The sequence below is a fragment of the Sinocyclocheilus anshuiensis genome, unplaced genomic scaffold (assembly GCF_001515605.1).
Source record: "Sinocyclocheilus anshuiensis isolate Anshui unplaced genomic scaffold, SAMN03320099.WGS_v1.1 scaffold438, whole genome shotgun sequence".
NCBI classification, from domain to species: Eukaryota; Metazoa; Chordata; class Actinopteri; order Cypriniformes; family Cyprinidae; genus Sinocyclocheilus; species Sinocyclocheilus anshuiensis.
In genome coordinates, this window is record NW_015546118.1 from 859,500 (window position 1) to 873,766 (window position 14,267).

The 14,267-nt window shown below is 37.0% G+C and overlaps 1 protein-coding gene across 3 annotated transcripts in view; it reads left to right on the top strand.

Annotated features, from left to right (window-relative positions):
- Positions 1-104: 104 nt before the first annotated feature.
- Positions 105-14,267, top strand: part of LOC107700926 (transportin-1-like) — a 28,559-nt gene continuing 14,396 nt past the window's right edge. For 2 of the 3 annotated variants that reach the window (XM_016502787.1, XM_016502788.1), the window contains exons 1-5: positions 105-513; positions 3,090-3,165; positions 4,716-4,865; positions 5,392-5,498; positions 13,382-13,515. In XM_016502787.1, the coding sequence (XP_016358273.1) occupies positions 409-513; positions 3,090-3,165; positions 4,716-4,865; positions 5,392-5,498; positions 13,382-13,515 (572 nt within the window). In that variant the 5' untranslated portion in view covers positions 105-408. Of the gene's footprint in view, positions 514-3,089; positions 3,166-4,715; positions 4,866-5,391; positions 5,499-13,182; positions 13,264-13,381; positions 13,516-14,267 lie in introns of those variants that run through there. The other variant, XM_016502789.1, reaches the window with a different exon arrangement.

Genomic DNA, 14,267 nt, shown 5'->3' on the forward strand with positions numbered 1-14,267 from the left:
TTAATTTTTGAAGCAGGTGTTTTCTAGGGTCATATGTAAGGTTTCCCCGCCAAGTCCCTCCATCCAGCCAGAGATCAGACAGGCGCTAGGACCGGCGGGCAGTGTATCACAGAGGCTTATCGCTGTCGATGTGCGGTGATCCGGACCAAGTCCATGTATGTAAGATAGCCTAGCGTCACCAGCAACACAACGCCCGCGAAACACGCTCATTTTCACACGGGTCTATCCACAGTAAACTCTCGCAGAGGCGTCTTCCTCATCTTTCGCTCGATAACAGCCGGTCTTAAAGCTGAAGGTCAAGGTGGTGGCCGTTATTTGATGTGAAAGGGTGTAGATCTGTGCGCCTACAGAGAGAGCGAGAGAGAGAGAGAGAGAGAGAGAGAGAGAGAGAGACTCCAGCCACACAAGATGGAGTGCCAGTGGAAACCCGACGAGCAGGGACTTCAACAGATCTTACAGCTGCTCAAGGAATCACAGTCCCCCGACACATCCACGCAACGATCCGTCCAACAAGTATCCTTTACCTCGCTGTTTAACCAGAGAGCTGAAGGGCAAGGGGATGACAGAGTTTGAGGAGTAGTTGGCCTGTGATTAGCTCAAACGTTGCTATGTACTTAAGATCTGAAAAGCACTGGGTCAATTAGGGGATGTCTTTATGCTGTTTGTTTTTTATTGTATCTGTAGATTAGGGTGGTGTCTGTATGGTGTCAGTAGTATCGCTGTCTGTCATTCGGTGAGTGTTTGATTTATAGGGATAGTTCACCCAAAAACGAACATCTGTCATTATTTACTCACCCTCATGTTATCCCAAACCTGTATGACTTCGTTAGGACATAAATTAAGATATCTTGAGAAACATCTTAGTGTCCGTACAATGGATGTCAACTGGAGTCAATGCCGTTTGGTTAACATCATTCTTCAAAATATCCACTTAAGAAAGAACAGGTTTGGAACGACATGAGGGTGAGTAAATGATGACAGAATTTTGATTTTTGGATGATCTGTCTCTTTAAGCTTTAGATCAGATGGCGGGTTCAGCTGTTGTGTGTCAGCTGCCTACAGCACACACAGTCTCTGTGATTATTGCAGGCATTGCAGGCGCGTTTGAAACACGTCATATTGAAATGTTGTCTAGGTAGGCTGCTTACTATGTTATGAGACGCAGATTATGATTAGACGGACCTCCAGCTGCAGAGGTGTGAGTATTGTTATCATGGTGTTTCTGGCACATAATCAGATGCAGCTCAGACAAAGACATCTGATTCTGACATTCGCGATGTTACAGTATTTATTCCACAAAGGGGAGAGTAAGATGTGTCAGTGGGTATGACGCCCCCTTAAAGGGGTCATATTATGCGATTTCAAGTTTTCCTTTCTCTTTGGAGTGTTACAAGCTGTTCGTGAATAGATAAGATCCCTAAAGTTGCAAAGACTAAAGTCTCAAACCCAAAGAGATATTCTTTATAAAAGTTTAGATTGGTCCACGCCCTCCTAAAACGCCTAGTTTAAACACGCCCTCACATGTCTACTTCAAGATGTGGGGAGATTTGCATAACGCCGCCCAAATGTTCACGCAAAGAAAGAAGGCCTAACTTTATTGTTGCTGCCACAGCAGCCGCCATGTCTTGGAGACGCTGTGTTTCGTTGCAAAAGCGAAAATACTTTGTTTGGCCTTCCAAAAGAGGACACGACTATAGTGATGATTCAAACGCAAGTTTTGAGCAGTATAGAGTAGTGCTTGTTGTTTCTCCAATCACAAATGCAGACGTGGTTTTATGTTTACGCGGCGCGATGCAACGCTAAAAAAGACAGTATAAGTCATTATAATCTGTAATTATGTCCCCACTGGATGCAACAAATGCCTCGTTTATAATGGGTTTTAATGTTTTTGTCTCCTGGATAGCTGGCCAATCACAGCACACCTCGCTTTTTCAGAACGATGAGATTTGTAAAAATCGACACGTTTCAGAAAGGCGGGGCATATAGGAGAAACAATAATGTACAGTATGTGGAAAATGTGTTTTCTGAACCTTAAACCGCATAAACACATTTCATTACACCAAATACACAAAATAATGTTCTTTTTAGCAACATCATATGACCCCTTTAATCTAGCAAATTAAGCATTGTTTTTTGTCCATCATATACAGCTGCCTGTGAAAGGAGCAGATGAGAAAATGCTACACGTTTATACTAAAAACCTAACATTTTAAAGTACTTTGTCTAAATTTCAGGTTAAATGAATCTCACAACATATAAGGTATATAAATAGCCTATGTATCATTGTTGAATTACCAGTAAACTATTTGCCTAAAGTTTAGCTCTTTCCAAAACGGTATGATTTTCTTTCTTTTGTAGAGCATAAATGAAGATGAATGATAGCTGTGGCGTCAGATTTGTGGGTTAAGATGTGCCAGTGGCTACTAAAAGTAACATCTCCATCAATCAAATACTTTAACTCTTTTAAGAAAATGTGAATAATGTGCATAAAATAATACTTAAATAATTATAAAAAAATAAAACTTCGGAATGAGACTGCTTGTTATTAAATCGTTTTTTGTACATGTCCTTTATATTTGTATTTTATTTGCAAGTAAATCGTTCACTTACTCCTCAGTGACTCAATGTACCTCGTCCTCTTGCTTTTTTTGTAAGACTGTATTTCTGTGGCCCAGAGTTAGTTCTTCTGTGCTCTTTCTACACAATTCTTTCAAAAGCACATTTATTGAATTATTTTTCATTTTGTTATAGATTTAGACTGCAATATTGATGTTTGTGTAGTTTTTAGTTAGTAGTGCAGTGAATTACCTTATGGCCCAAGTGTATTCTATTTCCAATCCAATAAAACTATTTTCATATTTACTTTACTGGATGTTAAATTGTATTCACACATCATTTGTGTATTATACCATTGGTGAATGAAACCTGAATGGCTCATATATTCATGAGTTCATTGATGTAATTGTCCATCTACTGTAAACATCAAGCGGTTTGTCCATTAAGTACGTGCGCAGATGCACATTTCCCCTGCTGTTTGCACTATCCTCTGTCTCTGTGGTCTTTATGCCTTTTCTTAATGTGCACCACAGAAACTTGAGCAGCTCAATCAATACCCGGACTTCAACAACTACCTGATATTTGTGCTCACAAAGCTAAAGACAGAAGGTAAGATGTGCATGTTGCCTTTAATTGATTGTATTACACTTGATTTATAATTTTAATTTGAGATGTGACTTATTCAGGACTAATATGGTTATGTGATTTGTTCATTAGGGATATCTGGGGGTCACTTTAATTTAAAAACTTTGAGTGTGTGATAGCGTCAGTGAATATAACCCTTTAATTTGTATGTAGACACATTGTGTGTTGGGAGGGATTGCAAGTAGGTGCAGGATATTGCCTGTTGTCGGTCTGCATTGTGGTTCATTGCAGTTTATGAGGTTTGCCATGACAGTTTTGTGTAGTATATTAAGAGAAAATCGTATATTCCAATTACTAGAAGAAATGGATCAGATATGAGGGGAGGGAGTTAAGGCGAGCAGAAGGTAGTGTTTAGTCTCAGTCATGTTTTCTGAAGCCAGTGGCTGTATAGCTGCTGTGACTTCAGGTCAGTGGTAATCTGTCAAGTGCACTGGGAGCTTCGCTGCACTGACTTTTTGAATCTGTGTCCTCTGTCAAGCCCCAGGTCACAGAACGTGTTTAAAAAGAACACTAGTTCATCTACCAATGTGTCTCTCTCTTTTTCCCTGAATTAGCCTGAGGTCCATTTAAAAACGGAAGTTTCTTTGTTAAGCATCCACCAAATTAGTTCAGAGCTCAACAATAAAAATGATTTTCCAGTCTGGGGCTCTGGGCTGTAGATTTATTTATTTTAAGCAAATAATTTTTGACTTTAATTTTTTTCAAACATATTTTTATAAGTGTCAAAAATCTGTCCAACTGATGTATAATATATAATATAATATAATATAAAATAAACACTAGATCAGTTCAGGGCTCAGCAGTAAGATCTTTTTTTTGTGGGCTGCAGTTTTATGTATTTTTCAAAATGTATTATTTTTTTACTTGTAAACATTTTTATAGGTATTATATTTATATTATACGAAACAGATTTATTTAAAAACAGAATGTTCTTTATTAAGCATCCACCAAATCAGTTTAGGGCTCAACAGTAAGATTTATTTATTTTTTTTATCTGTGGGCTGTGTTTGTTTTGTTTGTTTGTTAAAACAACATATTTTATTGGTGTCAAATATTGTATTATATTATATAATTATATTATTTATGATAGAATTATATTATAAAAACAGATGGTTCTTTATTAAGCATCCACTAACCTGTTCAAGGCTCAAAAGTAAGGATTTTTTCCCCCCTGTGTTGGGCTGTAGATTTATTTAAATTTTTTTGATTTGTATTTTATTTTCAAGCAATTTTTAAAGCAACATATTTGTTGGAATTGACAAGATTGTTGTCATATTACATAATGTCATCACATTTAAGGTTGTATTATTTTATCATATTTTTGTATAAGTGTGGCATTTTAAATACTTTTGTATTTGTAGTCTAATTGTATTTGCATTCTTGTAGTATTTGCAGTATAGCTTTTTCTGTTTATCCCTGTGGTTGTTTGAATCTTTCTTTCTTTCCTTTAATGCTGTGTCTTGTGCCCAGGGCTATATTTTCTACCCAAGCTTTTTATCCTTCCTTTCTCATAGATGAGGCCACTCGGTCTCTCAGTGGTCTCATTTTGAAGAACAACGTTAAGGCCCATTACCAGAACTTCCCAAACGGTGTGTCTGACTTCATCAAAAATGAGTGCCTGCAAAACATTGGAGACTCCTCACCGCTCATTAGAGCCACAGTGGGTGAGTATGGACCGACAAAGCATTTTCTGTCTGGCTCTGAGCCACAGCTTTTGCCATCATGACAAACAATATTATGCCTTTGGGGTCTGTGTCTGGCTTTGTGTTGTTGCTTTCGATGTAAGATCATTTATTGATTCTATGTTCGAGAATACACAGTGTGTTTTTTTAAATTAGCCTTTTGTGATTGTGATTAGACTGTAATGAGGAATGCAGTGCTCTGTTTCTGTGGTTACTAGGCATCTCACAAAACACAGCATAATATATATCGTTTCTCATCTTTTTGTTTATTTGGTTTGAAATTTTTATTTATTTATTTTAATGAATATTTTCCCACACAGTGATGAATATAGTGAAAAACCGAGTATAATTTGTCCACATATTATGATGTTTTGATAGAATATTATATCAAATTTGCCATAACAGCTGGATTTTTGTGTAAACGGTTGTTTCTGGCAGTTGGTTATGTGAACTGCAGTATAGGCTGGTCTGAATGGTGCATTATTGTGCATATGTTTGTGTTCCTCAGGTATTCTGATCACAACTATAGCTTCTAAAGGGGAGTTACAGAACTGGCCGGAGCTTCTACCTAAACTTTGTTTACAGCTGGACTCAGAGGACTATAATACTTGTGAAGTAAGACACACACACACACACACACAGATATAGGACTCATATAGGACTATAATACTTGTGAAGTAAGACACACACACACACACACTTTCTGATGTCCTTTCTCTCCTCTCATGTTTCTTCTCATCAGTCTCGCATTACATGACATGACATGTGGCCAAGTATGGTTACCCATACTAGGAATTAGTGCTTTGCGTTTAACCCATCCTAAGTGCACACACACACAGCAGTGAACACACACACACCGTGAACACACACCCAGAGCAGTGGGCAGCCATTTATGCCTTGCTCAAGGGCACCTCAGTCGTGGTATTGAAGGTGGAAGAGAGCGCTGTACATTCACTCCCCCCACCCCCAATTCCTGCCGGACCCGAGATTCGTACTCGCAACCTTTGGGCAGGGGCGGACTTACCCATTAGGCAAAGGTAGGCGACCGCCTTGGAACCCCAAAAGCCAAGGGCCCCCTAAAATGCTTTTCATATAGGATATGCACATTAAGCGCGGACACGCGAACGTTTGCTGTTTACGGTGTTTATTACCACGACAACCGTCCGAGTCAATGGTGCCTGCAGGTGTACGGCTGTATGCACTGTGAGTACCATGAGCGCTCAGACTGATCTGAGATTTGCCCCGCAAACATTTCAGCAGTTATTATAGGCCTGTGTGTCCCGTATTTCTGTCGACTGAACCCATGCCGTTAATTATGAATTTATCAGTCTTTTGCATGCCAAAGTCAATTTCTGCATAGAAATATTACGCCAAATAGAAGCAGAAAATCGTGCTATACGCGCTTTCATGAGATCGGGTTAGCCTACAAAAATGAATTTGTTGGCTATTTTACAAATGGGAATACAACGAATTCATGACAATTTTTACATTCAAGCTACCCATAAAATTTATAGTGAAAAGTACTTTAAAAGCATCTGGAATGCAATAAAGTAATTTTAAAGCTGTTTTTTAAAGCATTTGCTGCATGGATAAAAATATAAATAATTAACATATCATACAAAATTGCGTTGCAGCAAATCCTTTAAATTTGAAGGTATTCAGAACAGAGCAACATAAAAATCAGAAAAAGCAGCTATACAATTATAGGACAAAGTTTTACATTTTTTACATTGTTTTTCTAAATTTACTTTATAAAAAAATGAAACGAAATATAATCACTTTTCCATTACATACAAAACTGAACTATTTTAATAGCTGAAACAGTAGTATAAGCTTTTTTTGGGAAAGGGGGAAAAAAGACGGGCTATAGGGCCTATATTTGAGACCCATGCAGGGCTTTAATCCACTTCATCCAACGCTGTTTTGTTCTCATCTGTGAGCATGCTCTTGATATATGTATTTTAGGTGTGTAAATGTATAATTGCCTTTTAATTCTTTTTTTTTCAGTTTTATTTAAATTTGTAGTTAAAACAACTAAAAATAAATGTATTTTAAAGTTTAGAATTAGACAGCCTTTGCACACAGTCTTATGCTGAAAACAACAAAATGGAACCTCAAGGTTGATCTAGAAAAATGTGTGCAAATGTATAGGGCCCCACTCCTTACAATTCCTTGGGGCCCCCAATTCACTAAATCCGCCCCTGCCTTACGAGTCCGACTCGCTAACCATTAGGCCATGACTTCCCCATCAAGTGTAGGCCTAGTTCAAAGCTTCATCATCTGAGCCCTCGGCAGTACAATTGAGGTTTGGTTACATATTTGTGTTGCAACATACCTCCACAAGGAGGTTACTCTGCTTGGCATGATGTAATAGGAATTTACATCATCAAAGTGTGCTCATCAAACTGTTTTTTTTTTTAAATATTCATCGTTGATTTAGTTGGATTGTTATTTGTCTGGATGTTTGGTTTAATGTTTTGCTGAAGTTTGTTTCATGTAATATCTTAATATGGATAATTGTTTAATTAACGTAAAATATTTGTAAAGTAATTACAAATCTTGGATCAAAATTGGACTCTTTATTTTCATAAAACTTGTAGGTGTTTTCACAACATTGGAATATAGTCACAGCTGACACGCTAATGTCCACTGTACAGCACAGCCTTATTAAATGGTTACTGCAATCATTTTCAAAAGTTTGTGGTCAGTAAGCTTGACTGATTGATTGATTTTAAGAAAACTATACTTTTTTATTCAGCAAGGAAAAATTACATAATCAAACGTAACAGTAACTTTTAGTGATATTACCAAGATTTCTATTTCAAATAGATGCCGTTCTTTTTTACTTTCTATTAATCAGAATTACTGTAATTGAATTATCTAAAATGTAAATAAGTTCTGTGAGCACGTAAATGCTTATACAAGTTAAAACTCACTGATTTGTCCTTTCATAATTGGGTGATAATAATATTGATAATTCTGACATAGTGTGGATGTGAATGCACCATATATCCTATATTTTGCACTGCTAAAATGCTGTATTGACCAGTCAGAAGCTACAACTGGATCAATCAGTTTCATAAATTTGGAATAACAATATATGCATCATTTAGTCTAGTAATGTGGGCAAAAGCAACAAGTCCTAAAAATAGCCATTTAATTCCAGAGTGCTTTGTAGTCACTAGAGGCTGTCCAGTGTTAGTATATTAAAAGTGTCTATCTTTGAACCATTATGTGTGTACTCTGAAAATGAATGGTTTGTCTTAAAGCTGAAATGAAGAAAACACTGACCACGTTAAGTGACCATGAGTTTAAAAGATGTGCTATATAAAAAAAACATTATCATTCTTAAAAGGATAGTCCACCCAAAAATGAAAATTCTGTCATTAATTACTCACCCTCATGTCGTTCCAAATCCGTAATACTTTTGTTCATTTTCAGAACACAAATTAAGATATGTTTGATGAAATCCATATATTTTTGACCCTCCATAGACAACAATGTAACTGAAATGTTCCCAGGCCCAGAAAATTGTGCGCAAAGACAACAAAAATAACGACTTTATTCAACAATTCTTCTCCCCCGAGTTACCATCTTCTGCCATTTTGGAGAGTACCCCACAACGTAATCAGCGCTGTTTACGTTCGGGGGGGGGAAAGAGCACGCATGAACGTAATCGGCATTGTTTGCGCTTAGGGGAAAGCGTGCGTGTGTGTTGTGATACTCTCCAAAATGGTGGAAGACGGTAACTTGTTCCCAGGCCCAGAAACGCAGTAAGGACATCGCAAATAGTCCATGTCCATCAGTGGTTCAACCTTAATTTTATGAAGCTACGAGAATACTTTTTGTGTGTAAAGAAAACAGAAATAACTACTTTATTCAACAATTCTTCTCCCCCGAGTTACCGTCTACCGCCATTAATGAGAATACCACAACGAAGGCCTTACGGGTTTGGAACGACATGAGGGTGAGTAATTAATGATAAAAAAATGTTTGTCATTTTTGGATGAACTAACCCTTTAATATTATTATTATTTTATATATGTACATTTGGAGACAAGTTTCACACCCCACTGTCATTATCTACACAGTAACAGTAGCATCCATTTGGATAAATCTGTTTTGCTGATGCAAGCATGTAAACCTCCTTGAGCTCTGAGCATCTGGACTCAAGGCTAAGAAGGTGAAGTCTTGGCGTTAGATCAGTACATATACCTGTGCACACACAAACCTATCTCTGCTTTGATGTTACAAGTTAGGTTTGAATTTTGGAGGTTTGGCTGGTAAAAACTTTGTGTGGCTATAAGTACAACTTCCCAGGCAGTGTTTTTGTTTGGGTTGAGCAGGCATACAGGGCCGTGAACCCTGGTTAACATACTAACACACGTCATCTTGAGATGTTACTTTGATGTTCCTTTTATTTAGTAGTTGAGTAAATTCTGTCTCATACACCCACACAGGAACAAAGAAACTGAACTCGGAGTGTGTGTGCAGTACAATGCTCTGCCCTCTGTGACTGCGAGACTCTTGAGCAGGCTTGTTAACACAGATTGAGGTCAGTTATTTTCTACTGTGGAGATCAGATGTGATCACAACTGATCATAGACACGTCTAGAGATGGTGCACGCTTTGACTGTCACGTCCTTCTCCTGTGCACAATGCTCTTCAGAAGTGCCCATTGAAAATCGGAGTGAATGTGACCAGTTTAAACCTGCAAATTAAGCTTTATGATTTTGAACTGTTATGACATAAAAAGAGGAATAGATATGTAAAATTCCGCACAATTTTTAGGTTGCTAATCAAATGTAAGTAAATTAGTGCCATTTACTGTAAACTGTAATTTCCCCATAAAGGAGGATGTTCCAAATATCAAGATACATTGAAATTGTTTTAAATTTTCTCAATTCAGATTGTAATTTGATCACATAATTTGTCAAAATTATTCAAATTAGGAAACCCCACAGAATAGTTGCACGTCTGAGTCCCATAGTGTATGTATACATTTTGATTGATTTATTTATTTTTTTTAACTACACACTACTATTCAAAAATTGGGGTCAGTAAGATATATATATATTTTTTTTACTTTTTTTACTTTTTTTTTTTACTTTAATTTGAACTTTCTGTTCATCAGGGAATCCTAAAAAATGACCATTGTTTCAAAACATTATATAATTTAATTTGTAAAAACAATTCACAGTATTAGTGTTTTTACAGTATTTTGAAATGAATAAATACAGTTTTGGTGAGCATAAGAAACCTCTTTCAAAAACTGTTTTTTTTTTTTTTTTTTACAACCTCCCCCCCCTTTTGATTAGAATGGTTTACCTAGATTTTACCTCATTAGTGTATTACAAATACTTTTTCTTATTTTTGATGTCAAATTACATGCAAATTGCATTTCTTGGGGTGTGTGTGGAATGTCACACCCTCTTGCCTGTAGTGATTGGCAATTCCTCAGACAGCATGTGGTATGACTACGTAGAATATGTGTCTATAACTGTCTTCAAATGGCATGCTGAGTAAGAGAATCATAAGTCAGTCCTCTAAAGCCATGAATGCTCACCTCTAGCTCAACTGTTTGTAGCATGCTGAGTGCCAGGTCAGAGACATTACAAGGGGAAGGAGATGGACCACTCATAGATAAATGATTAGGAGAAATGTTAAGGTCCTAATATGGTCATAGTAGGAATGAAATTCTGCCTTAGTAGTTAATTTACCCTAGAATGTGCATTAATTGTATATGTCTGAAAATTACTTTATTTTAGTGTTATTTAGTCTAAAGAAAAATGTATAATCCCACTTTTAAAATTGTATTGCTTATTTAAAATATATAATTGACAATTTAGATTGAATTTAGATTTAACACTTTTGGATATTTCAGTCTTTGTCTTTTCAAGTTCAAGTAGATGTGCTTGTATGCCTATTACCTACATAGAAAATACGTTAACAAGGAACATTAGCAAGATTGAACTGACTTGGCTTGAAGGAACAAGGTCATGAGTTTAATTCTGAAGACACATAAGTGGTAATATAAGCAGCAAACAACCTAGCTCTGTGTGTGTGTGTGTGTGTGTGTGTATGTGTAAAAAGGAGAAAGCATCCATCCACCGCTGTGATCCTCTGGTTTGGTTGTGGTATGTGGGTCATCATATTGCTATATGAAGTCTGCAGATGTTGAGAGACATTTCCAGAATGTCAGAGATGACTCTTTTAGCTTGGGCATAGAGTGGTTTTCCTCACTGTAATGAGTTTAATTTGCAGGGATGACGTATGTTATCTTGTTTATATGTTTAAGATGTTCCTGAACTTTGAATCATAGTTTATTGCCTTTAAGTGGCCACAACCCACACTGGCCGATATATGAGCACACTGGTGCGGAAATGCATATGAAAGTGATGGTAATTACTAATGTGTTTGTTGTACAGCTGGTCCACCAAAGGCCACTGTTTGTTGTCAAAGATTTTTTTTTCTAAATGGTTGCTTATAAATTAAATTGTAATCATGCAATTAATTTCAATATTTAAAGGGGTGGTTCAGTGGGTTTTTTTTTCTAGGCTTGATTGTGTTTATGTGGTGCAGTCTAACATGTGTTAATGCTTTGTTTTTTTTTAAAACGAATTATTTTTCACATCATTTACCTTTATTCCACACCGCTCTGTCCGTTCTCTGAGAAACATGCTGATCATTTCCTTCTTTTATGAAGCCCCTCCCTCAGAAATAGGCGATGGGCTCTGATTGGTTAGCTGCCTTTTCCCGAGGGCGGGGTTTATCTGGGTTTGTGATGTCACGAACCCGGGAAGTAACTTTTTTTGTATGCATTAAACCGCCAGAATTTTAAAAGACATCTCCGTTTGAATTGAACTTTCAGCTTCGTAACTTTGCAGATATTGTTTATACTCAAACAGCAACATTACACACTAACTAACGTTAAAAAAGTGAAATCGCAATGAACCACCCCTTTAATGAAATCCTAGACAATGTCTTTGCATTTGTATATATGGACAAATGCAATAATAGATATATTGATACATAGATATATAGATACATATGTATGTGTATGTATGTATGTATGTGTGTATATATATATATATATATATTAGCTGTTGTTATAGTCTGTGGTGTTTTGACTGGAGGCTTCCTCTTGTTATTTTCTCTAAGCTCTCTAGCTCAAAATGTGCCATCTCCAACCAAGTACAAGCTGACAGTGGAGACAGTTGCCATAGCGACAGCAGAGCCAGACAGCTCGTTGCCACGGCGCCGTTTGTGCTTGTGACCTGATTAGATTCCTTACAGGTGGAATGTCTGTGAGATCAGGAGGAAGCTTGATGTGTTGGGTGGGTCCCTCTGCTGCAGGGTCTGGCTTTGGCATTGTTCTCCATCAGATTCTTTTTGGTGATATTTTGTGGCAGTTAATTCTATATTTACATTACATTTATTTGGTTAGCAGATGCTTTTATCCAAGTTGACTTATAAATGAGCAATGCAATAAGCAGTTCATCTTAAGAAAGCACTAGCAATTCTAGGTTTCAAATATTGTCCAGAAAAGTTTTATTTATTATATATTAAGTTTTAAATATATTATGTCTGACATAATATATTTTATTTACTTCATAGATGAAAATTTGTTAAAATTTCAGGAGTCATTTGTGATGGTCATCAGTTAAAAAAAAACTTGAACTTGAACTAATATATACAGTGTATAGTTAATAGTAGTAGTAGTACTAATAGTTTTCATATGAACTATTATTGTCTCTATATGTGTATTATGTAATGAGGCTATGAACCTGTTTAGTAGGCTCATAGCCAGACCTGTAGTGCCTACTGAACAGATTACTGACCAAGAAACCCACATTATTCCTGTGACAATTTCAGTCATTACCTTGAGCATTTATTTCCTGTATCTATTAAAGGGATAGTTGGCCTACAGTTGGTCCTCATTGACTTGCATAGTGTTTTTTTTTTTTTTTGTCCATACTATGGAAGTCAATGGGGACCAGCAACTGAAGGTGAACTATCCCTTTAAGGGGTAGTTGTATCCTTGTACATTGATTTCAGCAGAGTTGACTTTTTTTTATGCTTTACTGTCCGGTTACTTAAATATTATCATGTCATCTCTGCCATAGCTTCCCCTACAGTATTTCCCATATTCTGCTTTACGGCTTCCCTTAAATAGCCTACAGCTGTTTTTGTCTGTCTGCTTTGCATTAAATCTGCATGTCACCTGCAGTGTACACAGTCCATGAACCAGCTGTTAGCTTGAAGCAACGGCAAAAGTATTCTACTTTATTTTTTTCAGCAGCTCTGGCTGCACCTCAAGCCAAAAATAGAAATGGACTGAAGGCCTCAGTGTCACTGTGTGACAGTTACGACTGGTTAGGTCAGTTTGATTGATTGTTATGGAAGTGTTCTAGATTAAAAATGTGAGGTTGTTCAGTGAGAAGGGGAAATATGTATGATTTGTCTGTGTTACATTCCTGATGTGTTTGTCTTTTTAGGGGGCTTTTGGAGCTCTGCAGAAGATCTGTGAGGACTCCGCTGAGATCCTGGACAGTGACATGCTGGACCGACCACTCAACGTGATGATCCCCAAGTTTCTGCAGTTCTTCAAGCACAGTAGCCCCAAGATCAGGTAAGATAAACCTGCGTTCCTTAATGGAGCACAAATGTTTGAAACAGTGAGGAAATGTTACTTGTAACTAATTAATTTAGACAGGAAATGTCATGACATCATGACATAGGGGTGGGCGATATGACCAAAATCTTATATCACGATATGAGTAATTTTATTTCACGGTAATGATATATATCACGATATAGTTAGTTTTGCTTTAAAGGGGTCATATGATGCTTTTTAAAGATCATTATTTTGTGTATTTGGTGTAACAGAATATGTTGACATGCTTTAATGTTCAAAAAACACAATATTATTTTTCAAATACTGTACATTATTGTAGGTCCTCTATGCCCCGCCTCTCTCAAACGCTTCGTTTTCAACAAAGTCCCTCCTTCCGACAAGCGCAGTCTGCTCTGATTGGCCAGCTGACCCAGTGCATTGTGATTGGCCGAACACTGCAAGCACTCGTCGGAAATGTAATGCCCCTTACCATAATTAATTCTTGTCACCAGTGTCAGTATCACAAAAAAAGAATACTATCTTTAAAAAAAAAGTTCACTGAAGACAAGTAAAAAGTCAGTGATTAAATAAGAATAAGAAACAAATTACAAGCAATAGGACAAAAAGTTACTTAAGAGATTTAGGCCCAATCCCAATTCTATTTTATACCCCTTCCCCTTCCCCTACCCCTCCGCCTACCCCTTCCCCATGTCACTTGAAACAGAGTGTCAAGGGGTAGGGGTGAAAATATTCCCCTAAGAATTGGG